At 50.6% G+C, this 25968-nt stretch overlaps 1 protein-coding gene across 1 annotated transcript in view; it reads left to right on the forward strand.

Annotated features, from left to right (window-relative positions):
* The window catches only part of ADAMTS16 (ADAM metallopeptidase with thrombospondin type 1 motif 16), a 154427-nt gene extending 130957 nt beyond the window's left edge, over positions 1-23470 (forward strand). The window contains exons 19-23 of the mRNA XM_029219208.1: positions 9345-9546; positions 9653-9847; positions 12809-13033; positions 21723-21870; positions 22635-23470. Coding sequence (XP_029075041.1) covers positions 9345-9546; positions 9653-9847; positions 12809-13033; positions 21723-21870; positions 22635-22750 — 886 coding nt within the window. The 3' untranslated portion in view covers positions 22751-23470. The remainder of the gene's footprint in view (positions 1-9344; positions 9547-9652; positions 9848-12808; positions 13034-21722; positions 21871-22634) is intronic.
* Positions 23471-25968: the final 2498 nt, after the last annotated feature.

Genomic DNA, 25968 nt, shown 5'->3' on the forward strand with positions numbered 1-25968 from the left:
TACTCTGTGCCTAGTACTCTATACCTAGTACCCTGCACCTAGTACTCATACTTAGTACTCTGCACCTGGTACTCTATACCTAGTACTCTGCACCTAGAACTCTATACCTGGTACTCTGCACCTAGTATTCTGAACAATCAGTATCTGGGGAGGAAGAGAAGGAGCACAGCAATGCAGCAGGTTCACCTGGGTGGTGAACTGTGTATTCTAGGAAATGGAGCTGACAAGGACTTCAGATAGTGAAGGAAGCACATTCATGTGAGCAATGAAACTAATTTTTCCTAGTCTCAGAATGGAGATTGGCTTTTATCAGACCAAACCCAGGAGCAAGGGGCCAATGTAGAGCCCATTCAGATGAGAAATGACAAAAATCTTGTACTAGTCTGGGTCCTCAGAAAAACAGAACCAGTAGGGGGTGTGTGCCTGTGTGTGTGTGTGTGTGTGTGTGTGTGTGTATGTGTGTGGAGAGAGAAATTTTAAGAAATCAGCCGATGTAGTTGTGGAGGCTGGCATGTCCCAAATCTGGAGACCCAGCAAAGGGTCAGTGCCATGGTTCAAGTCCAAAGGTCGTCTGCTGGCAGAATGTTCTCTTCTTCTGGGGAACCTCAGTCTTTTGCTATTAAGGACTTCAACTAATTGCGTGAGACCCACCCACATTATGGAGAGCGATCTGCTTCACTCAAAGCCTACAGAGTTAAATGCTTACTTCGTCTAAAAAACACCTCCCCAGAAACATCTAGAATAACGTTTGAGCAGATATCTGTGTTCCATTACCCGGTCAAGTTGACACATAAAATGAGCCATCGTAGACCTGGATTTTGTCAGATGTGCAGTCGGGAGCAGTTTTGCTGGAGAAGAGGGAAGTAGAATCTGTGATTAGGGGAGACGCAGGAAGGGTGGAGGATGGAAGCCAGGAGGGGTTCCACCCCCTGAAAGGGCATGCAGGGCAGAGGAGTGGAGGTGGGGACTGTCGTCTCCGGGTGGCCATTGCACATCAGGTGGAGATGCTCTGTGGTGGAGATGCAGGGCTTTATATAGGTGAGGTGCTTATGGGGGATTTGGGGGCTCTCACCAGAAGGAAGAGATGCTCTCCTTCAGACCTCTGAAAAAAACAGTAAATTAAAGGAAACTTATTTAAAAATAACATACATACACATACACCTTGAACCTTTATTTTCACTTAAAATACATACATGCGCCCATTTGCTAATTTTTTTTTTTTTTTTTTTTTGGCTGCCTTGGGTCTTCGTTGCTGCGTGTGGGCTTTCTCTAGTTGCGGTGATCAGGGGTTACTTTTCGTTGCAGTGCGCAGGCTTCTCATTGCAGTGGCTTCTCTTGTTGTGGAGCACGGGCTCTAGGCTCACCGGCTCAATAGCTGTGGCTCATGGGCTCTAGAGCACAGGCTCAGTAGTTGTGGTGCATGGGCTTAGTTGCTCTGCAGCATGTGGGATCTTCCTGGACCAGGGCTCAAACCCATGTCCCCTGCATTGGCAGGCGGATTTCTTAACCACTGTACCACCAGGGAAGTCCCCTGCTAATTCTTTTAGTTATAGCCAAAGCTTATTTTGAGTAGGAAGATGCCTATTACAGATCTAAGTTGATTACCTGCATAAAATATGCCCAATACCCATGATATTCAGTTTGAGTTTCTTGACAGAAGGCTGAAACTCGTCCTATTCATCCAGGTGCAAAATCATCTTAAATCTTTCATTTTTTCTTCATAGTTTACTTTTCTCTCAGCCGCACCTAAGCTGAGAGCAATTCCATTTAATGACTGATCTCTACTGAGTCATTCCAAAGATTCAACTTAGTTTTCATAGAAGCAAGTGTCTCGTTTTCCATGCTCATGTTCCATCGAGCTACACCAAACTAATTATATTACACAATTCCTATAACAAGTTCAGCTGGCAGAGGCAGATTTGAGGGCAGGCTCAGCTGCTTCCCCGTGTGCCCACTGTCACCAGGTGGTAGCAGAAGGATGTTGACAATGTGGGCAAGGCTGGCTCTTCACCCCACCTGGCACTCAGCATGGTGTGGGCAGTGGCCTGGGGGTTTTGCCAATGGAGAGGCCCAAGAGTCTGACAGGTCAGTTCAGAGTAGAGAGCTGCTCCTGAGGCTGGAAATGAACCCATGGCAGGTAGGCATTCATCCAGGTGATGGTTCAGAGAAGAACAGATGTAGAGAATCCCTAGGACAGGCACTAATGGGGGAGGATCCCCCTTCTCTGTTCTCCTGGGGGCAGACATTGGAGGAGTCTCACATAGGAAGTTATATTGGTTCTTCCCAGTGGAAAACCAGTTGACTCCCTGGAGGGCAGGGTGGTAGAAGAGGGGTCTTTATAAACTAAATGGTGTCCCCAGCTATGAATGCAATCATTGTCACAACCTGCCATGCCCAAGTGAAATGTACATTTCCAAAGACCTTGCACCCCATGGAGCCATCCTTGGATAGGAACTACATCTTCCCAGCTGTCAAGCTGTGTTGTTTGGGAGGATTGGAAGAGTGTCAGCACCGGACATGTTTACCTTTACTTCTCAGAGCTCATCATTTTGAGGTTGGAACGGCCAGCACAGGAGGAAGCAGCTCTGGTCCATCCCACCTCCTCAGCCACTTTGGTGCTGGTGGGGTCTTTCTTCCTGAAGGAGCCTAAGCCTGCATGACTTGCACTCCTGGAAGCTCGGGCGCTGGGTCTGGGGCCAGGCACCTGCTCCAGATCAGTCTTTAAAGCCAGGAGGGCTGCGCAGAGCAGGGGCGGCTGGACCAGGGGGCTGCTGGGTGATGGGGTTGCCTGGGTGGGCTTTTCACATTTGCCCATGACAGGGAGTGAAGGATGATGCCTCCTGCAGAAGAACCCACTCACCAGGCTTTTCCTCTGATGTTTTAATGGCACATCTCAGTTCTTATAATCGTTAAAAATAACATCAGTACAACTTTAATACAAAGGAGGGAGCAAAGGCACTTACCACCTTCGAGAGCCAGAGCCCTGGACTCTCCTGAAGAACAGGTGTCCCATTTCTCAGAGTGTGTTCCCAACCCTGATGGTCATCTCGGCCACCAGGCTGGGGAAAGAGGGCTTTGTAAAAATTCAGATTTTTGACGCTCAACCCCAGATTTGTGATTCCTGCAGAATGGAGGAGAGGCCAGGGATGTACAGATGCTTGAGAGGCCCGCCATGCAGCTGTGGTTTGGCAAACATGGTCTCAGCCCCAGGCTAGGTCACGGGGTCCTCTCAGCCCCTTGGTGCCATCCTTGGGCATGAGAATTGGAGATGTTAAACTTGTTAAAGTGGAGGGAGGTACCGCCTACCCAGTCGTTACTCAATTTCAGTTGCAACTTGGCGTAGATTGCTAACTCGCCTACCTGTATGTAGTTACCACCTGAGGTTTTTTTTTATCCCATAGCAGAGGGGTTTGTGATACAAAGAGTTGGGTACTGAGTGGATGTAAAAGAGGAGTGAGAGGGGGTTGCCTTCCCCATGTTGAACTCTGATGATGGGAAAGATGTTTATTCTTTCCAGAGCGGGGATGAGTCCTGAGGACAGTGCTATGGGGGTTCCCTGCATCCTCTTTGCATCTTCCACTAATCTTCCACTCCCTCTGTGACTGTCTTTGCTTCTTGGGCTGCCATTTCCCCATCCGTAAGACACAACCAGAAAAGCAGACCATTTCTGAAGTCCTTCCCAGCTCTACTGGTCAGCCTCTTTTTTTCCAGTTTTCCATGGAAACCAGATGGAGGATCAGCCCCACAATGACAGCCCTTCATTGTCACTCAGAATCTAAGGACTTCCCTTTCATCTTCTATGAGCTGAGGGTTTTCATTTGAGCTAATGGGATGCACACACCCTCCGTGGTCTGCAGAGAAGAACCTTCAGATGCAGGATTTTTGCTGAAACAGGGAATTATTAGGGCTGTCTGGAACAGCGAGGTAGGTTTCTTTCACCTGTGTGTCCCTCATAATTCCATTTCCCTGCCTCCCATGTGTAAATGAATCCTACTGATTCTTCTTAAGATAACATCTGATGACAGGACGATGAGACAGGACAATCTGGTAAAAAAAATAATAAAAACCTCCATGTCTTTGGCTTCTCACAGTCCATAAAGTTAACACCCACCACACCTCCTTTATGGGGAGCTTTTGATGTCCTGAAGTTTGGCTCAATGTGAGTCAGCAAAGAAATGCCGCATTTAAAGCCGAAAAAATACAGTCCTGTGTCTGGCTCGTTATAAATCTCTCCTTCAGTTTCACATCAAACAAAGTAGTTTAACTGTTGAGGCTGAACAAAATGAAGTCACTGTCAAGCTGCAGGCTTCCAAGTGCTGATGGCAAGAGCTTGGCTTCCCGATCCAGGTCCCCTGTTTCCTGAAGTCTGGCCCCATCCTTGCCAACCAGTGGTCAGCCATGGACTTTCCCTTCTGAGGTGATGGTGGAGGCCAGTCCCCAGCATTGCTTCTAGAAGAATGCGTCCAGCAGACAGTAGGAGGGTTCAGAACATCCCTGCGAACAGGCTGTGGTGGAGGGGGATGCATGTGTGTCCGGCGTGTTGCTGTCACTTCTAATGCACTTACTACTGGACCCCGGGAGGATTTGCTCCAGACGTTAGAGTGTAAGCACAGAGCGCAAGCTGTTTGTCCAGGAACTCTGCCCCACCGACACCGTTCACTTACACATTTGGTTACCAAGATCGTTGGCCCTCTCAGAGCTGGATTTCTGCCCTGGAACTTGCCTGGAGTGCAGCTGGCACCCTACGATACTGATGAAACATCCTTAGACATAGACCAATAATTCCCCAGTCAGCAGACGGACCAGGCCAGCTAATGGCCTGTGCGTGGCCCGCTGCCAGATGGGCTCAGGAATCAGCTTCTCTCCCTCCTCGTCCTCCCAAGACCTCTGATCCCGGCTGCTGCGCTTTCCGCTCACAGCCTGCCTGTCCTCTTTAAGTTAACTTCTTAGCTGGCTTTTTTTTTTTTTTTTCTCCCCTGTGGCTAAGGCAGATTTTTCAAACTGGTATCTGTTTATTGTTGGATGTGCACTGTTACCTTGGAAACAGTTCATTTAGATGAAAAGCGTGGTAAATCTCAAATCACCTATACATGTGACGGGGCTGTAGTTTCATACAAAGACAAGGTCCTTCTGTCTTCAAATCCTACACGCTGCCCTGCCCGTAGGGCCGCAGTGGCGTCTGTCACAGGCCCTGGGCCACTGAGTGTGGAGCCTGTGAATGTCTGTGTTTATAGTCACAGAGGATTTTAAAGATGATGTCGGAAAGTAAAAGTGGGCGATTTGATTAAGTACAGCCTACTTGAAGGTTGTGCTGGATACAGTAGCACGTGAAGGTCGTGACTGACCGATGTGGGAGACACCTTGTAATCGGAGCTGTGTTTGAATGTTGTCCTTCACCCTGTCCAGCTCGCACCTCCCTGGAACTAAATCCAGCTGTGAACGTGGCCTTCTCTAGGTTCAGGCTGTGACCCGGCTTCTGCCCCGTCATGACTCCTTGTGTTTATTGAGTTAATGAAAGACCACTCTGCAGAAGATCAGAAGTTATTCCTGAAAATGGAATTGGCTTAGTGCTTCATCTTGAAACTTTGAAGAGAACAGAAAAAGAAACTGAAACCGAATTCCAAAATGAAGGGAACAGTTCCTAATGCTGAATCCGTGACAGCCCTGGGCTGGCCGTGAGCATCAGACTCTGGTCCCCACCGAGGGTGGCCTCTGAGCCTGAGTGGCAGTTACAGCACCGTGCCTGCCTGGAGGGGGGGGGGTGCTTCATGACAACGTATTTCACTAAACCAAATACCCTTGTTGGGAATTTGCATTTTCAAAGGAAACATTAAATAACCAAAACCAAAACGTTATTTTTTTTTTTTATGAGGAGGTGAAAGTCATTTTCTGAGAAACAAATAATTACTGTTGACAATTAGGGATGTTGAATATGGAACAGCTGGTGCCAGGAAATTCTGCCCAAACTGTTGAGTTACAACCATAAATTCCACCACCTCTCCTGGCAACGCTGAGAGCTGTAAAGGTGAGCCCCAGGGGAGCCCTCAGCCAGGGCAAGCACTGTGGTGGCCGGGTAGCTGAGTCCTCCAGATCCTGCCGGGGAAACCTGACTGATTTGGGTTATACCATCCACCTGCTTTGTTCCAGATGGCAAACTTGAAAAACCAGAACAAAGCAGGACAGGTATGGCCACTGGTAGCTACCCAACACACCTTGTTCTGCTCATGGAACCCTCAGACGTCAGCACAGAAGCTTGCATGGATTTCGACTCTTTCATAAGCTGAAATCAAGACATTTCCCCAGAGCTCTGCCTGTGAAACAAAGCAGACGCTTGGCATTTCCAGATGCTGTGTGAACGATCTTTGTTCAGGACCACTTCTTAATGATGTGCAGAAGAGAAGGGCAGAGGGTGGACCAACCCAGTTGGAACAGCTTAAGTTGGTGGAGATAGAGGACTTAACTCAGGGGTGTGAAAAGCCTTGGAGGAGCCAAGACGCCTTTGCACACCAATTACAGTTTATGAGACTGCGGGGTTGAGAGAGCAAACTTAAGAAGTGGGAGGAAACATAAAAACAACAGAAAAGCAATGGAGAAGCTCCAAATGCAGACTCATCACAGCCAGGAGGCCAAAGCCCATGTTTCATAAGGGTTAGGCATAATTTCCGTGGTTTAACATGATATTAAAGAACGCTAATCTTGTTGACATTGAAAAATGGAAGCATTTCCACGGTTGATAGAGAACAGTTCCTACAAACCTGACATAGTTTATTATTATATGAGTAAAACTTTGCATTCTTTTTTTAATAATTTTCTTAGAAATATAATAGAGTCTGTTCATGAGAAACACTTGGTATAAAATAGTTCAAGGCTTCTACAAACAAAAATAAGTAAAAATATCATGGTACACCTCAGGCTAAAGGCACCAGGTGATACTGCAGGGCTGCTGAGAGCCCAGGCATGGCGGGGGGGGATCATTTCCACTTCCCATCCAGGGGAACTTTCACAGGAGTCCAAAAACTGGCTCTAAAGTGATTTGGGTCACAGACCCCTTTGAGAACTTGAGGAAACCTGCTGGCGGTTTGCTCGGCAATCTTGGAGGCGTGGCCCGCCTAGAACTTGTAGGATTTCAGGTGTCTGTGGATCCCCTGGTCCTTTATGCCTTTATTCCCTTATTTAGATATTCATATACTCAGTCTGGTACTGCAAAATATTACAGACTCTGAAAATATGTTCATGGAGGCTTTTCAGGGTAAGAAAAATGTTTGTTTTAGACACTGAGTTATAAAAATGCTGAATTTAAAAGTTGCTCATACTTCCCTCAATCATGTTAAAAAAAATAACATATATTTACACACACACACATGAGAGAGAGAGAGAAAGCACCAGAATCAAAGGTGAGGAGCTAATGAGGAATTATTATGTCCCCGGGAGGAGGGATGGTGAGTACTTTCCTCCTCTCTTGTGTTTCTCCCCACGTAAGCCAGTGCACACACTCTGTCCTCACAGAATCTCTTCTGTTGGTGCAGCATCTCTGAGAGGCCCCTAGTGAGCTCTCAGCCAGGCTTTCTGGACACTGCTTTGCGTCCTCAACCCAAGTGTGACTGTCCAGGCACCCTGTGTGGGGAGAGGATGGAGGCCACCAAGACAAAGGAGAACCGGGCATCTTTACAAATCCTGTCTTCCCCCCAGATTCAAGAGGAAATCTTGTTCTATCAGTCCACACTCAGAAATGCCGTGGAACAGGACACAAGTTTTCTGCTCGGGACCCTTGAGCCCTCCTCATAGACTCGGCCGAGGCAGAGCCTCATGACAGCTTCCTGGGCCCTGCTGTCCCTCGATGCCCCATCACGCTGACAGCTGGACACATCGCCGGACCCTGCTCCACCTGCAGGGGTCACGCTGCTCTGTCTGAGGGAAGGAGATCACGGCTTCTCCTTTCCCCTTGGGGATGATTTTCAACCACCACCGACGCGGAGCCCCATGGGCCCCGAGTTTTCTGTAGAATTTTCAAATTTTGCTTACACGCCCTGAACAGGGAGATAAATATGAGTGGAAATCAAGTCCTCTTAGAGCCCAAATGGCAAATGGCCGTCTCCCCGGGACCCAAGGACCTCCATCCAAACGGGTACTCCTTACTGGACCACATCTCACCTCCCGGCTCTCCCGCCCCAGAGGGGCCCCACCCTGGCTGTGCCCTCAGCCCTCCTGCGGGTGGACTTGTGCAAAGCTCTGGGGACACATGCAGGCTTACCTGAGAGCAAACGGTGATGCCACGGGGCTGAGCTGGACCCAAACTCCCCATCTCCATCATCTGCCGACACGCCTCTCGACAAAGAGCGCTTTTACAGTCAGGAGAGAGAGGGACAGGGCTGCTTCGAGAAACATCCCGGAGCACCAGCAGCTGCTAACAAATTGAAAGGAAGACGAGCAGACATTACAGGCCCCCTGCTGGAAGCCATCACTTTTAAAGTAATCACACAAAACAAACAACCCGCTTCTGACAAAGGCACTAGATCCACCTAAATTACAGGAAGTGCAGAGGAGCTACTAAGGGATACCACAGAGATGTAACTTGCAAAGTCCTGAAATCAGCAAAAAAAAAAAAAAAAAAAATGGAGACGCAGTAAGGTATGCGATCTTTCTGTAACAGATAAATGGAATAGAAAAGTAAATGAGATTACAGAAGAACCTACAGACTAAAAGAGAAGAAAGACACATCAGCCAATTGCAAACTATGAGCTTTATTTAGATTCTGACTCTGATGAGCAATGAAATTTTGACATTGACGACATACTTGGGAATGGAACGCTGAGTATTTAATGACATTAAGGGATTATCGTTAAAAATTTTAGATGTCACAATGGTATTGTGGTTATGTTGAAAAATCTAAGACTCCTTATCTTTTAGAGATGTGAATTGAAATATTAATATGTCTAGAATTTGCTTCAAAATGCTATAGGGATGGGGGCATAAACTGATCATCTTTGGAGCTGAGTGGACACGGAGGGCCTTTATTTTTGTACAAGTATGAAATTTTCTTTAGAAAAAAGTTTTCTAAAGAAAAAACTTTCTTTAGAAAAAGGGGAACAGACACACTGTTGAGGGGAGTTATTTCCAAGTACAAGTGAACCTGAAAGCCAAGGGAGGGGAAGCATGACCACCAGGAATGCTAATCGTGGAAGTTAGAAGGGGTAGGGGCCCAGGGAGACTGCCCGGCGACTGAAAATAACTGTGCACCTATAGACAGTAGGTGGGAAATGATGCAGGTCGATGCCCGCACAGACGCGGCCCTCCGCTCTGGAGAGCTGGCACTGTCCCTCACTGTGGGTCTCTCTGTCCCCCAGGTGGTCCGTGGGGAACTGGAGCGCCTGCAGCCGGACGTGCAGTGGAGGCACCCAGAGCCGGCCCGTACAGTGCACGCGGCGGGCACACTACAAATCGGAGCGGGTCTCCGCCAGCCTGTGTCCGCAGCCCGTGCCCTCCAGCCGGCAGGCCTGCCAGCCTCAGAGCTGCCCACCCGCGTGGAGCACCGGGCCCTGGGCGGAGGTAATGGGGCAGGGCCAGCGTACGGGGGCGGCGGGGCCCCTCCTAGGCAACGTGGGGCTGGAGTCTTACCGGGCCTTGCAGGAGCTGACGCGCTCTTCCCGTGCAGTGCTCTCGAACCTGCGGGAAGGGGTGGAGGAAGAGGTCCGTGGCCTGTAAGAGCACCAACCCCTCGTCCAGGGCGCAGCTGCTGCCTGACGCTGTCTGCACCTCAGAGCCCAAGCCCAGGACTCACGAGGCCTGTCTGCTCAGGCGCTGCCACAAGCACAAGAAGCTGCAGTGGCTTGTGTCCGCCTGGTCCCAGGTAGGTGCACTGGTCCCAGGTGGGTGCACTGGTCCCAGGTGGGTGCACTGGTCCCACTTGGGTGCACTGATCCCAGGTGGGTGCACTGATTCCAAGTAGGTGCCCTAGCCCCAGATAAGTGCACCTGATTCCAGGTAGGTGCACCTGATTCCAGGTAGGTACACTGATCCCAGGTGGGTGCACTGATTCCAGGTAGGTGTACTAGCCCCAGATAGGTGCACCCAATTCCAGGTAGGTGTGCCGGGTCCCAGGTGGGTGTACCTGGTCCAAGGCAGGTGCATTAGTCCCAGGCAGGTGCACTAGTTTGAGGTAGGTGCACTGGTCCCAGGTTGCTGCACTGATCCCAGGTGGGTGCACTGGCCCCAGGTAGGTGCACTGGTCCCAGGTGAGTGTACCTGGTCCCAGGTATGTGCACTGATCGCAAGGGGTTGCACTAGTCCCAGGTAAGTGCACTGGCCCCAGGTAGGTGCACTGGTCCCAGGTAGCTGCACTGATCCCAGGTGGGTGTACCTGGTCCCAGGCAGGTGCACTAGTTCCAGGCAGGTGCATTAGTTCCAGGTACGTACACTGGTCCCAGGTAGGTGCACTGGCCCCAGGTAGGTGCATTTGGTCCCAGGTGGGTGCACTGGCCCCAGTTGGGTTCACTGATCCCAGTTGGGTACACTGATCCCAGGTAGGTGTGCCGGGTCCCAGGTGGGTGCACTGGTCCAGGTAGGTGCTCCAGGTCCCAGGTGGGTGCACCAGGTCCAGGTGAAACTGGGTTGACCAGCTCCTGCCTTGGGGCTGCCTCTCATCTGGTCCTTCTGCTTCCACTTCTCCTCTGCTTCTTCTTCCCCAGAGTCTCTGATCCCTGCCCATACCCCAGTATTCAGTCCTCCCTCCTGACACGCACTCGTTGGAGTGTCCTTCGGCTTTCTCATCACATCCCTGGCGTACCTCACCCAGGTCATCCACGCGCTCATCACTCCCTCATGTTGAGCAGCGATTAAGTGGGTGAACAGGTGCAGGCGTGAGGGGAGGGGTGTTCATTGCGCTGACCATGGGGCGGGGGCACCCACTGCACCCCAGAACACCTGCAGCCACTTCCTTGGCCATGCTTAGGTAGTAGAGCAGGTGGATGACCTCAGGAGACAGAGGACCCGTTCCCTGAGAGGAACGTGCATAGGCAGGCTTCTCATTTGGGGAAGAGACTGCTTGTGCTGGGTTTGCTCAATGCCTTGTGCTGCTGAAGGCTGGGAAGCCCCTCATCTGCACTGTCGGGGGGCTGTCCCAGCCCTGCTTCTCTGAGACCAACATTTGGAAACACGAGTTTGGAGTGTTAAAGGTTTTGTGACTCGCTTTGGCCCAAGTGGGGGCCGGACACCCTGCTGGGAAGCAGACAGAGCTGCCCACCCCCGTGCCCGGGAGGGGACGTTGGGAGGCCATGCCAGCCCCCTGCCCGGGTGCAGTGAGCCCAGGTGCTGCCTGAGCGGCCTGTGAGAGGCTCCTTCAGAGAGGTGTGCATCACTCAGAGGCACGGGAGTCAGTAAAGCACAGCGGACATCAGAAAGCCAGCAACCCAGAGAGCAGCCGCCACCGCCACCCTCGGGAGCTCGCCTGTGATCCCAGCTGCGGGGCTGCCTTTCCATAGCAGACAGGAAGAGAAAGGCCCCAGCTCCCGGATCCCGCGCCCTCAGGGGCAGACTCAGGGCCGCAGCCCCCGTACCCACACCTCCAATGGCAACCTGCTCAGGAGGGAGGAATGCATCAATAAAGGGATGGTGTGCCGAGCAGGGCATTTAACCCGGGTGAGACAACACGTCCGTTTGCCACTGAAAACTAAAAACATCATCACCCTTGGATAAAACCTGTTTCTGCTAAGGTAGAATTCCTGGTCCTCTGTCGCCTGGGACCTGGGAACATCAGAGTCTCTAGGACTGAATCGCGTTGTTGTTAGAAGACTTTTGTTTCTGTGCATATCCCCAGAGGCTAAGTCCTTAGGAAGGAAGCAACTTGGGCTGCATAGTGTCTGGGAGGTGTCCCCCTGGGAAGCCCTTGCACTGAATGTATAACACATACGGGTGCATACACACACACACACACGCACACACACACCCCAGAACTTCTCTCTTAGGCATGGCCCCAGCAAGGCCCTGGGAAGAGTCCTCCAGCTCATTCCTGGCATCAGGACACACTGAGCACACCTGTAAGCCAGGTCTGAACATGAGTGTGAGGCCAGAACCCAGGCATCTGGGCTCCTCCACTCATGTGATCTGCGGAAATGTCAGCCCAAGGCAGCAATGCCAGCCACTGGGACCTTCCCCGTGACCTCCGAGCTGACCTTTTGGTCTTCTCTGTCATCCCTCTGTGACAGGTGTCTGCAGCCTCTGCCTGGCCACAGATTTGCCCAGAGTCCCACCGCCCATGCCAGAAGGTCTGGCTGCAGTGACAGCTCAGGCTCAGAGCACATCACCGTGGGACCGAATAGGTTTGCTGTCTGTGCTCGCTGTCTTCAGGGCAGCACTCGGCTTTCTGAGGAGGATTATGAACCCTGGGTTTCCCCTGCCTGCCCCTGCTTTAGGGGCCAGCATCACGCTGCAGTTGGGTGGTGTGAATCCATGGAGCTACACATGGAGCTATTAAATTTCAGTGCATTCTGGTGTCAGTTACAGCCCAACATTTTAATTTCCCAGTGAAGCAGTAGCTCCAGAATTAATCTCTTCATGGTTTCTGATTGCCCTGCCCCAACTCATGCCCCCAGTGCTAGACCACTGCGACCACAAGGTCTTCCTTTTTATGGCAGATACTGTAACACCTTTTTAACATGCCAAGGTCCCATATATTCCACTGACCATTTATACTTAGGAAAACGGTCAAGCTGATATAATCAGGAGGCTTCTCGACTCAATGATTTTGTAGAAGAGACAGCCACCACAGGAGAAATACCTTTCACTCGCATCCTTTGTTGTCTTTTCTTTCCAGTGCTCTGTTACGTGTGAAAGAGGAACACAGAAAAGATCCTTCAAATGTGCTGAGAAGTATAGTTCTGGGAAGTACCGCGATCTGGCCCCGAAGAAGTGCTTGCACCTACCGCAGCCCCGCCTGGAGCTGGAACGCATCTGCGCCCCATTTCCCTGCCCTAAGCACCCCCTGTTCGCGGCTGCAGGCTCCCCACAGGCCGACTGGTTTGCCTCGCCCTGGTCTCAGGTAGGGGTGAAGGGAGGGCGAGCAGAGCCCCTGCTCAGTGTTCGCGGCTGGCCTCGGTGGAGAGGTTCCGGCTAGATGTGAGCTGCTCGAAAGCAGAGAGTCACAAAACAACCATCCCGACTGGTATTTACCCAGAGATCACTTTGTGGCAAGTGTCCTGCTAAGTGTTTTACTGTGTATCCTACACACTGACAGGTGGGTAGATACATACATACATACATACATACATACATACATACATACATACATGTACATTTTATATATACAGTCCCCAGTGCCTACCAGGGCACCGAGCCCATACAGAGTATTCACAGAATATTTGCTAAATATGGAATTCTAAATGAAAAACAAATTCAATGAGTGACTCAGGGGGGCTTCGCTGGTGGTGCAGTGGTTAAGAATCCACCTGCAAATTCAGGGGACACGGGTTCGAGCCCTGGCCTGGGAAGATCCCACATGCCGCAGAGCAAATAAGCCCGTGTGCCACAACTACTAAGCCTGCACTCTAGAGCCCGCGAGTCACAACTACTGAGCCCACGAGCCGCAACTACTGAAGCCCGCACGCCTAGAGCCCATGCTCTGCAGCAAGAGAAGCCACCGCAAGGAGAAGCCCGTGCACATGTGTTTCTAGTCACTGAGGATCTCCCCAAGTCTGTGTACCTGATGGGATGAGGGAGGAAAGCTCCCAGAGGAAGCATCGGGAACGTGGCCAGACCAGCTCCTAAAGAAGCAGGCTGCTGGGTCCCCAGCTCCACAGAAATGTGTAACCAGTGTTGATCTGGGTAAGCTTTACTAAGAACTGAACAATTACTGTTATTGATCTGCCAGTGGGGCAGGCCACATCCCAGGCAAGACACGCTCGTCTACACCACCTGTCCTGGAAGGGACATCAGTGTTCTGTGTGGAAATCAGTGCCAGCCAGGGGCCGGGCAGGAGGAGTGACTGGTGCAACCACAGTGCTTAGCCAGACGGGACCAGTGGTGCCAGACTTTGACCAGCTCTCCCTCCATCTGAGTCTCCTCACGTATATCCTGGCCTCCGGGACCCGTCTTCAATCCCTCCTGATGCAAAAATCCCTTTCCTGAGGCCCCTGCACCATGACAGCCGCTGTGCGTGGCTCCTCTCAGAAGGGACACCACACCCTGCCTCCTGGGCATGTCCTGTGTCTTGCCGTGAACAGTGTCCCCAAAACTCATGTCCACCCAGGACCTCAAAATGTGATCTTATTCAGAAATAGGAAGTTTGCAGGTTTAATTAGCTAAGATGAGGTCATTCTGGATTTGGGCGAACCCTAACCCAATGACCAATGTCCTTATAGGACACACAGGGGAAAGGTCATGTGATAATAGAGGCAGAGGTCACATTGATGCAGCTATGGACCCAAGAACACCCAGGATTGCCGGCAGCCTCCGGACTCTGGAAAAGGATGAGCAGATTCCCCCTTAGGACCTCCAGAAGAGATGGAACTTGCTCCTTCTGCCAATGTCTTGATTTTATACTTCTGGCCTCCTGAACTGAGAGAGTTGTTTCTGCTGTTTCAAGCCCCCCAGCTTCTGGTCATTTGTTCCAGCAGCCCTGAGCATCTAACATGGTGGTTATTGGCGTTACCGAATCTAACCTGGGTCTGCTTGCCCAATGCACAGCAAAGCCAATCTACTGACACCATTTTGTGGTGAAGGAAGGTACAGTGTTTACTGCAGGCACCAAGCAAGGAGAACAGCCTCAAAAAGACCTAAACTCCCTGACAGCTTTCAGGAAAGGGTTTTTAAAGACTGAGGGAGAGGGTTACGGGGTACATGATCAGCTTGTTCACAGTTCTCTGATTGGTTGATGGTGAGGTAACAGGGTGGTATTTCAGGAATCTCAGTTGCCGATTTTCTGGCCCCAACCGGTATGGGCTCTATGTGCTGGTTGGTGGTCAGCATGCAGTTGACTTTCTCTGGTGGGGTTTCATTGTCTGCAAAACAACACAAGGACATGGCTCAGGATGTTATCTGTAGCCCTTGAGGAGGAATCAAAGGTCCTTGACTTTGTTTTATGGCTAAACTATTATTATTTTGTATTACTGGACTTTTCCTTTGTTTCTGCATTTTTTAACTTCTCTGATTAAATTTTAATTTTTGGAACTTGGGGAAGGCCTAGGAGGTTAAAGCTTTTCTACAAACAAGAGGCGGGGGACACTGGGGGTGTCTGTCCCCAGGAAGGCCCCGCAGGGTGCTGCTCATTTTCAGTTGTGTCCTTGTCCCATCATGTTTCCTCCTGACCCCCCAAGGGTGACTCCCAGCAGCAAGGGCTGTGCCTTAAGTTCCTTCACATTCCTCTTAGCCCAGCTTGGAGTCTGAGGACAGTGGGCATGTGAGCTACAGCAGCTGAATCCGACAATACCATGGTGTCCGCCAGCACAGGGGTTTCTCCAGAAGGAGGAACATGAATCTCAGAGGGGAGACCTCAAGGCTCTGTGACCCACAGTCCCCTGATCCAGGAATGGCCAAGAGGTGACAGGCGGTGGGCTCTTTCACTCTCAGCTCTCCTGATTCCCCACAGACCGGGGTCCCCAAGCATGGCACCCACCCTCCCTCATGTGTGCCCACCACCACCAATTCTATTGAACAACCTTCTGACGTAAACTCAACCCTGAATGCAAACCTGAAATGAACAAGCTTGACAGAGCAAAAATCACACAGAATTATTATTTTTATCTAAGTCCAAAGGAAACAAACGGAAATATATATTGGAACCAAATTAAGCCACCACGGAATTTTTTTCAGTATTAGCTAAAATTTTACTAGAATAAAACCAGTTCAAAATCCCCCCAAATGAAGCCCCAATTCATTCTGTTGGAGCTCTGCTGTGTATGTGAGCCCAGGATTGGCTGGTAATCAATAATCTTCTCTAGAAATCGCAACATCCCAGCCCGGCCATTGCCGTCCCTCTGGTGCCTCTGCCATATCCCTGGTCCCAAACTCTGAGCTCTGAAGAAGGAAACCATCCCTCAGTCCTTGGAGAGGAAGAGGCAGAAAGACCTTCCACCCACTGTATGCACTGCCCTCTAGCTCTGTTCTTGCTTTGCTTGGTTCCTCTTATCTTCAAACTTGATGCTGCTTTTTCATTTACAAATATATGAACTCCTCCCCAAATGGTATTTAAATTAGAATTTGTTTAATTTAGAATATCGGACCAGGGGACCTTTGAACCACATCCTTCTCAAGCATTTGCTATTTTTTAAGTAGGTCAAAAGTATCACTTGCTACACACGTTCCCCTTCTGTTTTCCTCTGAGTGCGCAGGCTTTCCAGCAAGGTGAAGGGATGGATGAGCTAAGAAGCTGAGTCGAGTTGTTTCTGACGCAGATGCTTCGCTTTCTCTGTCTTTTTGAGAACGTGAGTCAGAGACAAGTACAGGTGGTTCCCAAGACCATGGTCCGTCTGTCCGTGGGGAGACTGAGGCTCCTGAGACTGAATCAGGCCAGTATTCACTCTGCTCATTTCAGAGACTTCAGGCAAATTTAGAAAAAGAAAAACAAAGTTTATCCTTATTTACTTTAAACCAAAACCTAAAACCTAAAAATACATCTTGCATAGTTTTCACCAGCCTGAAGTATTCAATCTGTCTGTCTAATAAGTCATTTTTTTCATAAGCTACTTGAAGATCTTATCCAGTGTGACTCATCTATTACATTCCGAGTCCATAACTTTTGGGAGTAATAACTCAAAGGCGATGTTTGCCATGAGCTCTTGTACCCAAAGCTCTGCGCCCTGCAATCGTGGGAAATTGTGGGACGGAAATGCGTGGCCAGTGCCTGGCTCAGCTTTGCCCCCAGACAGGTTATTCCTGTAACAGCAGGAAGATGGCAGGTTCTGTTATTTGATCAGGAGAGTTTCTGTTGGTCTCAATGGCCCGGCTTATCATTTTGGTTAGTAGTGCATCGTCTGGCAGGACTGACTTCATTCATTTGGGTCGTTTGGGCTTAGCATCCAGTGGATCACACGCTAACCTGGTCTTGGAAAGACTTAAGTACAAACACCTGCTGGACTGTGTCTGCCTCTACATGACAGAGACTGGGTGTGTTCTCAGTGCTGGAGTGCCGGGGCCCTGTCTTGTTCCGGGGTTCCTCACCAGGACTGTGCACAAGTTGATGTGGAGACCCTTGGGCTTTCAGGGACAAAGAGCCATGTCCCATACGTCATCCACAGGGTTTTCCATCTTGGCAACTATGACTGCAACAATGTATCAAACACACACACACATACACAGACTCACACATATGGGCATACACGTGAACACTCACACACGGGCCCACACAGAACATGTGGAGACTTCGGCAGGCTTGGTCTGGATGAGTGTGGTCAGTCCATCACAGAGGGCTGCCCTGCACCCTGGACCCATTCGCCCACCTCTAATAATTTGCTCTCATCCTCTTCTAATTATGAGGGTGCACAGGAAAACAGGAACCGTTTTGTTGACGTTGATGGATAAGGTCGCCTGAGCTGGAGGGAGTCTGCCAGTAACCAATTGAATCCGTACAAAAATACACAGCCCCGTCTATGTTTAGAGCAGAAATGTTGTGTGTTGTCCCATCCTGACTGAGTAGATATTTGGTCTCTGGGAGGAGTTATGGTGGCTGAAGCTCCAGACTTGGAGAGGTCCACGAAGGTGATAAACAAGGGAAGAAACCGCCCCCCTCCAGCCTCTGTAGAGGCTTCACAGAAGGAAGATGAAGGTGTGAGGCCTCTGGCTGTCTGCAGTTAACATGCCTTTGTTGACTACGTGTCCATGCATTTGAGAGATGAACTTTGCCCTGGAAGAAGCCCCGTGGTTTTACAGGTTCCTGTGAATGTGACAGGTGGACAGTTACCTTAGACTAAGACCACGTAGAACATCAATCAGGACTTAGAGCTCTCAGACATCGCCTTCCACTAGCATTTATCCATGAAGACCAATAACATAAACAAGAGTAGTCACTCTAATTTAAAACAAACCCGGAGGCAAATGTTATTGTTTAAAAATGTATCTTTGTTGTTTTTTTTGATAATGACTAAGAGTAATCATCAATTCCCCCATTCCTCCAGTCAGAGGATAGCAGTGCCTCTTATACAGGGGTGGCCAAGCCTCCTAGGAACACGGGGATCGCCGAGGGGACAGGGCACACAGAGGACATCCGAAGGGAGAGGTCTTTCAGCATTTCAATGTCCGTGGAGTCTGTCTGAGGGGATGTCTGCCCTGAGACTCCCTGGAAGGGGGCAGGACTGGTCAACCTACAGGGGCCCTTTCAGAGCAGAGTGTGCTGGTCTGCATGGGGTCCAGGGGAGGACGGGCATGCGTCACCCTCCAGAAGGCCATTTAATTCTAGAATGACAAGAAGACCGTCATTGCTAGACCTCAGGGGGCCGTCCCACGGAACCCTGCCTCGACGTTTTTCTCCATCTGGTTCCTTGGTTCTTGGACGGAGCCCTGGTCTCAGGCCCTGTCACCAGCAGCAGCATGTGGGGGTGAAGGGCCAGAGGCTACGGGAGGTGGCTTAAGGCCCCGGGGCCCCAGCAGTGGGGTGAGCAGCCCATGCCTCCCACCCACAGAGTGGGAGTCATCCACATTTTCTGGCTCAGGGACATTCAGACCGAGGCCCTGGAAGGTGAGCAGAAGTGAGCAGGGTGCAGTGGGGAGAGTCCATGGACTGAAGATCGTGACCACCAGGGCCACGTGGGGGAAAGTCTCAGGTGCTCATTTAACTGTTTGCAGTCAAGCAGCAGGTCAGCTTCACGTGCTGGTTTTGTTAGATTGAATGTGACTGAAGTCAGTTCTGAAAATAGAAGAGGACGGTGCTCTTGCCGGTGTGGTTCCGGTCACTCAATGGAGAGCAGTTCTCCGGGTGTGTCCCGACCCGTAGCAGCGTGGCTACACATGCAGGTTCTCGGGCCCAGCCCAGACCTGCTGGCGCTCAAGCTTTGGGCCTGGGCCCCAGCATTCTGCTTTGCTGAGACCTGTGGTTCATTCGGACATGCATTCGAGCTTGAGAGCCACTGGTGTGGAGGGTGTCTCCTGCAGCAGGGGGTCTGGACAGAGGGCGACGCAGCTGTCACTCTGCAGGTCAGAGAGCAGGTGCAGGACACCGTCAGCGCCCGGCACGGCGGCCGCCTCTCCTGCCATCAGTACGAGGAATGGCCTGAGACGCTCAGGCTAAACCCCATGAAGCTGAGGAAGAAGACTTAGCCTTTGACTTCAGATCTGAGCTCCGGTCTCTCTTTCCACCGAGTATTCCTTTCCCAGCAGTGTTGTGTCCTGTGACTTGTCCTCCACACCTGTTGCTCCTGCAGCCCCAGCCGCTCGCTCTCCACCCTGGGAGTCTGCACAGAGATTCTTAGGATCAACCCATCTGCAAATCCAGTGGAAAATCTGGAATGTGATTTCTAAACCCCATGCTGAGTTTGAGGCCGTTATGTTTATGATATAGCTGAACGACTTGCATAGCTTTTCCTTCCTGGGGAAAACAAACACAAAAAAGTGAATAAACTTTTTCAGATTCCTTCTTTTTCTTCCCTCTCCTGCTCTATCTCAGGTTCTATCAATGTGAAGTATTTTCAAAATCTGCAGCCAAACATCTTAGTCCTTTCTGTTTACATGAAGAAACACAAAAGTTGAGCAATTTGGAGGCTTTTTTCCTAAAAATATGTCTCTCACGGGGAGTTTAAAATCTCTCTAGACCACTTCTTCTCACACTGGGTGTTCTTATGGATCATCGGGGGGTTGCGCAGATTCTGAGGCAGCGTCCGGAGGTGGGAGGCAGGGATGTTGACAGACTCCCAGCTGTTGCCAGGGCTGCTTGTCCAGAAACCGAGCTTTGAGTAGCGGCTTTAGAAAGTGCCCCGAGGAAGGGCAAGCTGCTTGTGCTCAGCACTAGTGTCTGGAGCCTAGAACAGTGCCTGGTAAGAGGAGGAGGATGAGGTCTCTTTGTGAATAAATTAACCAATGACGAAAAAAGAATCAAACCACTTGGTGCTGTTTAAGTGATGCAAAATGCTGGCCAGATCTCTTGATTTCTAATTGAGGCATAACAACTTTAGCAAGAGTGGAATTCTGCCTCTGCTGCTGTTGATGAAAGAAACTCAACTCACAAGGCAGAGACATTCAGCACCTACAGAGGAAGATGTGACTGAAGAGACCCTAGGAACCCTGTGGCAGTGCAGCCCTGTAAGTTCTCTGTCCACGATGGTAGCTGAGGGAGGGCCTGGAACCAGAGTGCAAAGCACCAAGGCCAGAATTGCGGCTCTGCCGGAATGTTCAGAAAGATGTTATAGGCAGTGGGAAACACCTAGCTCTATCGCGGATGAGCCTCATGGTTCAGGAATCAGACATGAGTCTGCCCACAACACTGTTGTTTTCCTGGCTGCCATAGTCATATACTGAAACTGAACTATTGATGACTTTCGCTGAAATTGGTTTTGAAGAGAAGGGGTAAGCCTCACAGAATGTTCCAAACCCACATGCTTATCAGCTAAAGCCCTGGATTTTCTCTCCAGGGGCCCAGCCATCCTTTCCCTAAAGAGAAAAAAAAAGAAGCAGGAACAATTCCTTCGGCTTATGAGTTTTCAGGACTCTCTGTTTCCAACTTTTCTCCCCCCGAGGGGCAGATAGAGATGTTTTACTTACTCCATCGCGGAGTCCCTATCCCAGGGGATGCTAAAGCCACTTCTCCAGGCTCTGTTTGCAGCGGGTCCTGAACATCCGGCTGCAGGCAAGCGTCTGGCTGCGGGCTGTTTCTGCTGTGGAAGACCAGCCCCAGGGCTGCTCCAATGGGGTCCTGGCACACGGACCTGTACATTCTGGCAGCAGCCTGAGTTATGTGTATCCCTAAATCTGCACGGCTTTAGCCTCGTGTTTTAAAGCAACCATTTAGCTTATCCACAGGATATCCAAAACGTTCTCTGACCCCGACTTTTTGCAGGTGCTCCTTTAATTGCTTACATTCTTAACTGTCTTGAAGTCACAGCCTTGTCTGAGCACAATTCACATGCTTCCGTCTAGACCTTGAGTCGCCTTCTTTTGGGGCATATTCACTGCTACACGTTTAGGCCCCTCCGTCTCTCTGATCACCCACGTCCCTCCTGGTTTATTGCCGGCAGTTGATCTCAGATGGACCCGCTGCTGTGGTCTGTGGGGTGTGCGCCCGGCCAGCTGGTGAGAGATGGTCTGATCCAGCCTCTCCTTCCTATTCTGGCCCCTCTGTGCTCTGTGCCTTAGAGCGCGGGGGCCTCGGCGTCGGGAAACAAAGTTCCCGGAAGCACGCAAACGAGCCCGGGGAACCTCCAGACATGCAGAGTCCCTGCGCTTGGGGTCTGGAAGGGGCTGAGTGTCAACTCCTGGGGAGTTGGCCTGTCAAGGTTTTCCAGGTCAGGGGCACCAGAAGGGCTGGCTTGGTGATGGCGTTTCATGAGAGACCCATAGCCTGCATCCCCAGATGCATGCCACTTTTTGGTGTCCATCAGACCCTTGATGACTCAAGGACATTCAGGCTTCTGGGCACTTCTCCCCAGTGTCCATACCTGGGAAAAATCCAGAATCTGCTCAGCCACCCACAGTGGTTGGTTGAGGCAGACCACCGTGAGGAGCCTGTTGGGGGGCGGGGGGGAAGCTTGCGAGAGCAGCTGACCCAAGGACCTGGTGGCCCCTGTGACTCTTGCTTGTGCTTCCCGCAGTGCACGGCCAGCTGTGGAGGCGGCATGCAGACGAGGTCCGTGCAGTGCCTGGCGGGGCGCCGGCCAGCCGTGGGCTGCTCCGCGCACCAGAAGCCCGCGGCCTCCCAGGCCTGCAACACCCGCTTCTGCCCCATCGCACAGAAGAAAGGTGAGTTGTCGGAGCCCCTCAGCTTGACCTTGGCGTTTCGGGGGGGCTGTCCCGTTTCCGGAGTGTCTCCTAAGAGGGTTGAGGAGGTGCTGGGTGCCTGCTAGGTCGAGGGGTTGGTGTCGGCTCCCCGGTTCTCTCTCCATCTCCTCCCCCAGCTTTCCCATGACATAGCCCACAAAGCAGACCCCTTGCTTCTCACGCCTCCCCAGAAATGACACAGACGGCTGGGAAATCAGATTGCTCCTGTTTCACTGCTGCTCTTTATATTCAGAGAAGCCGATTTTAAGTAGAGCAGCCTTTTCCGCCCGAGGTAAAGGAGAACCCAGATTATTCCTTGGATGTGCTCTAAACGCCATCCCTGTGCACACGCCCTCGGTGCCTCAGGTATTTGCGGGGACCATGCCCTGTGTATCTGTTGAGGTTTCTGGAAGAGAAAATGGGGCTGGAGGAGAATGAGTGGTTTGGCTCAATCAGGGACTCAGCAATTGGAGTCCAGTCCACAGAAGCCCCATCGCCTTGGGTGGATGAGTGGTTATGTGGATGGGTTTATCACAAAAAGCAGAAAATTTCAACTTTGCAGGAAGCTTCCAAGAAAGGTCTTGTGAAAACAGTACAACCCACATGGCCCATTTGACCTGAGGAGCTGCCCTCCTTCAGCAGCTTCAGGGCAATGACAGATTTACCTTGATCTTCTGGAGTTATTGGCAGTGGCAGCAGACACGGGGTGCTGGAACGGTGACTAACTCTGGACTGTTCACTTTCAGACGCCTTCTGCGAGGACCGCTTCCACTGGTGCACCCTGGTGCCCCAGCACGGGATGTGCAGCCACCACTTCTATGGCCAGCAGTGCTGCAAGATGTGCTCCACATCCAACCTGTGAGCTGACAGGGCACAGGAGGTACCTGTTTCCAGCACCAGCGAGCTGTGTGGTCTACACCGGGGTGCTTCCGAGGAAGATGGAAGCTGGGAGAAGAAAAAACATCTGGGGCTCTTATATATGATTCTGTGCATGCCTGTGTGTGTGTGTGTGTGTGAGCACGTGAGCGTGTGTGTGACTCGTGTGTGTGAGCGCATCCCCAGGCACATGGACATGCTCTCGGGGAGGTGGGGATGTCGAGTCAGGCCACAGGGTGCACTGTGCAGCAGGGCACGTGCTCACCTAGAAGTGCAGAGCTTTGTCAAGGAGGGCAGGCCAGGAAATGAGGGAGAAATACAGAGCATCTGCCTCTAAGGCTGCCGGCCCAGCTCCCACCTGGAGGTCCCTTCCGACGGCGGGATCAGCTTTGGGCTGAGTCCCCAGGCCCATCCTGCCCCAAGAGCAGTTTCTCTGCACAGGGACCTGGGGCCCGGACAGGAGAGCTGGTCTCCATCCTGACTGGGGACCTCGCCTCTGGAAACGGGAAAATGAAATCCCTGCTAGGGTGCTCCTGTCCCTTTCAGACTCGTGTGCTGGAGGAGAGAATTTTCTTATTTTATGTTTTATCTTTCTCAGTTATTTACAAGTGAGTGTTCCTATTTAAACCCATTTCTTACTGCTTTTCTATTTCAAGTGACAGAATTACAGGTTGTATCTGAATTAGAGACTTACCGGTTACACCGAATCCCCACCGTCCTACTGAGGACTAGTGGTGGGTCCACTTGGGCAGATGTCAAGTGATGACCTTGGAGCCCTGTGTTTCATTTTTGTATTTTGCGGGGTTTTCAAAAAAAATGTTTCCGTAAATTTTGGTTGTTTTTGTAACACCCATTCAGAAGGAAGGCCTATTTCCTGGTGAAAAGCTGCGCGGCTGGCCTCTGACATCCTCCCGTCGGTATCCGTGCGGCTTTTAATCCTTTCCTGTGGTGCGATCTTCATTCCAAATGGCACCTGGATATTTATATTTACTGAAGTTTTATAATAAATTTTATATTGTTCGGCGTGCTTCTGAACTGCTCGTGAGTCTTCATGACATCTGCTCTTAGATGCGAGGGCTGGCACAGAGACCGGGAAATTGGCCTCAAAGAGAAATGGGGCTCCAGAACCTGGTAGAAAGTGCTGGAATCAGTCTGAGGAGAAAATGCCCCCGAATGAGGAGGCTTCAGGGAAGACGGTTGGTGATGGTGGCAGCCTGTGCAGGGGGGCACTTCTGCAGGGTCATCCCGCCCAGGGACCAGGTTTGCTACGGCAGGCTGCACCTGCACAGGACAGGTGCAGCCTCTCTAGAGATGACACAATTAATTGAAAGGTGACCCCTGACCCTGTTATCCCTGCTGTATTAGTCAGCATTCTCTAGAGACACAGGAACAGTATATTTATAGAGGGGGTGGGTGTTTTAAGGGATTGACTCACACGATCGTGGGAGCTGGCAAGTCCAAAACCTGTACGCCAGGCAGCAGTCCAGAAGTTCGGGTTAGAGTCGATGCTGCAGCCTTGAGCCTGCAGAGGTTCTGCAGAGCAGCAGGCTGGAAACTCAGGCAGGGTTTTTTTTTTTTTTTTTTTTTTGAAAATTTAAATTAAAAAAAAAAACCTCCAACAAACAAAAGCCCAGGACTAGATGGCTTCACAGGTCAATTCCATCAACATTCAGAGAAGAGCCAACATCCATCCTTCTCAAACTCTTCCAAAATATTGCAGAGGAAGGAATACTCCCAAACTCACTCCATGAAGCCACCATCACCGTGATACCCTACTTTTTTCTCCTGTAGTAGAGAACGGAACCACCATTTACTGACTTCACATTGAACATGAATCTCAGAATTCCTGGTTGCCCACTGGTTAAAACTTGGTGCTTTCACTACCATGGGTTTGATTTCGATCCCTGGTCTGGGAACTAAGATCCCACTGCCTGGATCATACTCATCGCCGTGGCCGTCCCAGCAGAGTCTGTGGGTGAATATGGGACTGGGGCACAGAGGCCCCTCCCGGCCCCGAGACAGAGTCAGGCCAGATGGTGCCCACACCAAGCCGCAGACCCTTCTCAGAACAGCAGGCACAGCACCCTCCTGGCTCTCTTTACCTCGGGCCGGCCCAAGGTACCAAAGCTCCCCATCAGCGAACAGATCCCTCAGGCAGGGTTTCTATGTTACAGTCTTGAGGCCGAATTCCTTCTTCTCAGGGAAACATCAGTCTTTGCTCTTGGGACCTTCAACTGATTGGACGAGGCCCACCCCACTGTGATGGGTGATTGGCTTTACTCAAAGTCCACTGATTTAAATGTTAAATGTTAATCAGGTCTATGCATGCACCCCAGTGTTCATAGCAGCACTATTCACAATAGCCAAGACATGGAAGCAACCTAAATGTCCATCAATAGGCAAATGGATAGGGACTTCCCTGGTGGCGCAGTGGTTAAGAATCGGCCTACCAATGCAGGGGACACAAGTTCAAGCCCTGGTCCGGGAAGATCCCACATGCCTCAGAGCAACTAAGCCCACGCACCACAGCTACTGAGCCTGCGCTCTAGAGCCCGCGAGCCACAACTACTGAAGCCCATGTGCCTAGAGCACGTGCTCCGCCACAAGAGAAGCCACCGCAGTGAGAAGCCCCCATGCCGCAAATAAGAGCAGCCCCCGCTCACTGCAACTAGAGAGAGCCCGTGTGCAGCAACGAAGACCCAATGCAGCCAAAAATAAATTAATTAAATTTTTTAAATACTTAAAAAAATACATGAATGGATAAAGAAGATGTGGCACATATATACAATGGAATATTAGCCATAAAACAGAATGAAATATTGCCATTTGCAGCAACATGGATGGACCTAGAGATTATCAAACTAGGTGAAGTGAGCCAGACAGAGAAAGACAAACATCATATGACATCACTTACATGTGGAACCTAAAAAAATATACAAATGAACTTATTTACAAAACAGAAACAAATTCACAGACATAGAAAGCAAACTTATGGTTACCAAAAGGGATAGTGGAGTGGGTGAGATAAATTATGAGTGTGGGATTAGCAGATGCACACTACCATATATAAAATAGGTAAACGACAAGGTCCTACTGTGTAGCACAGGGAACGGTATTGAATATCACGTAATAAACTATCAATATAGTGGAAAAGAATTTGCAAAAGAATATGTATATATGTATATGTGTATGTGTGTGTGTATA

Source organism: Monodon monoceros, unplaced genomic scaffold (genome assembly GCF_005190385.1).
Source record: "Monodon monoceros isolate NGI ecotype Baffin Bay Population unplaced genomic scaffold, NGI_Narwhal_1 Super_Scaffold_12, whole genome shotgun sequence".
Classification (NCBI taxonomy): Eukaryota; Metazoa; Chordata; class Mammalia; order Artiodactyla; family Monodontidae; genus Monodon; species Monodon monoceros.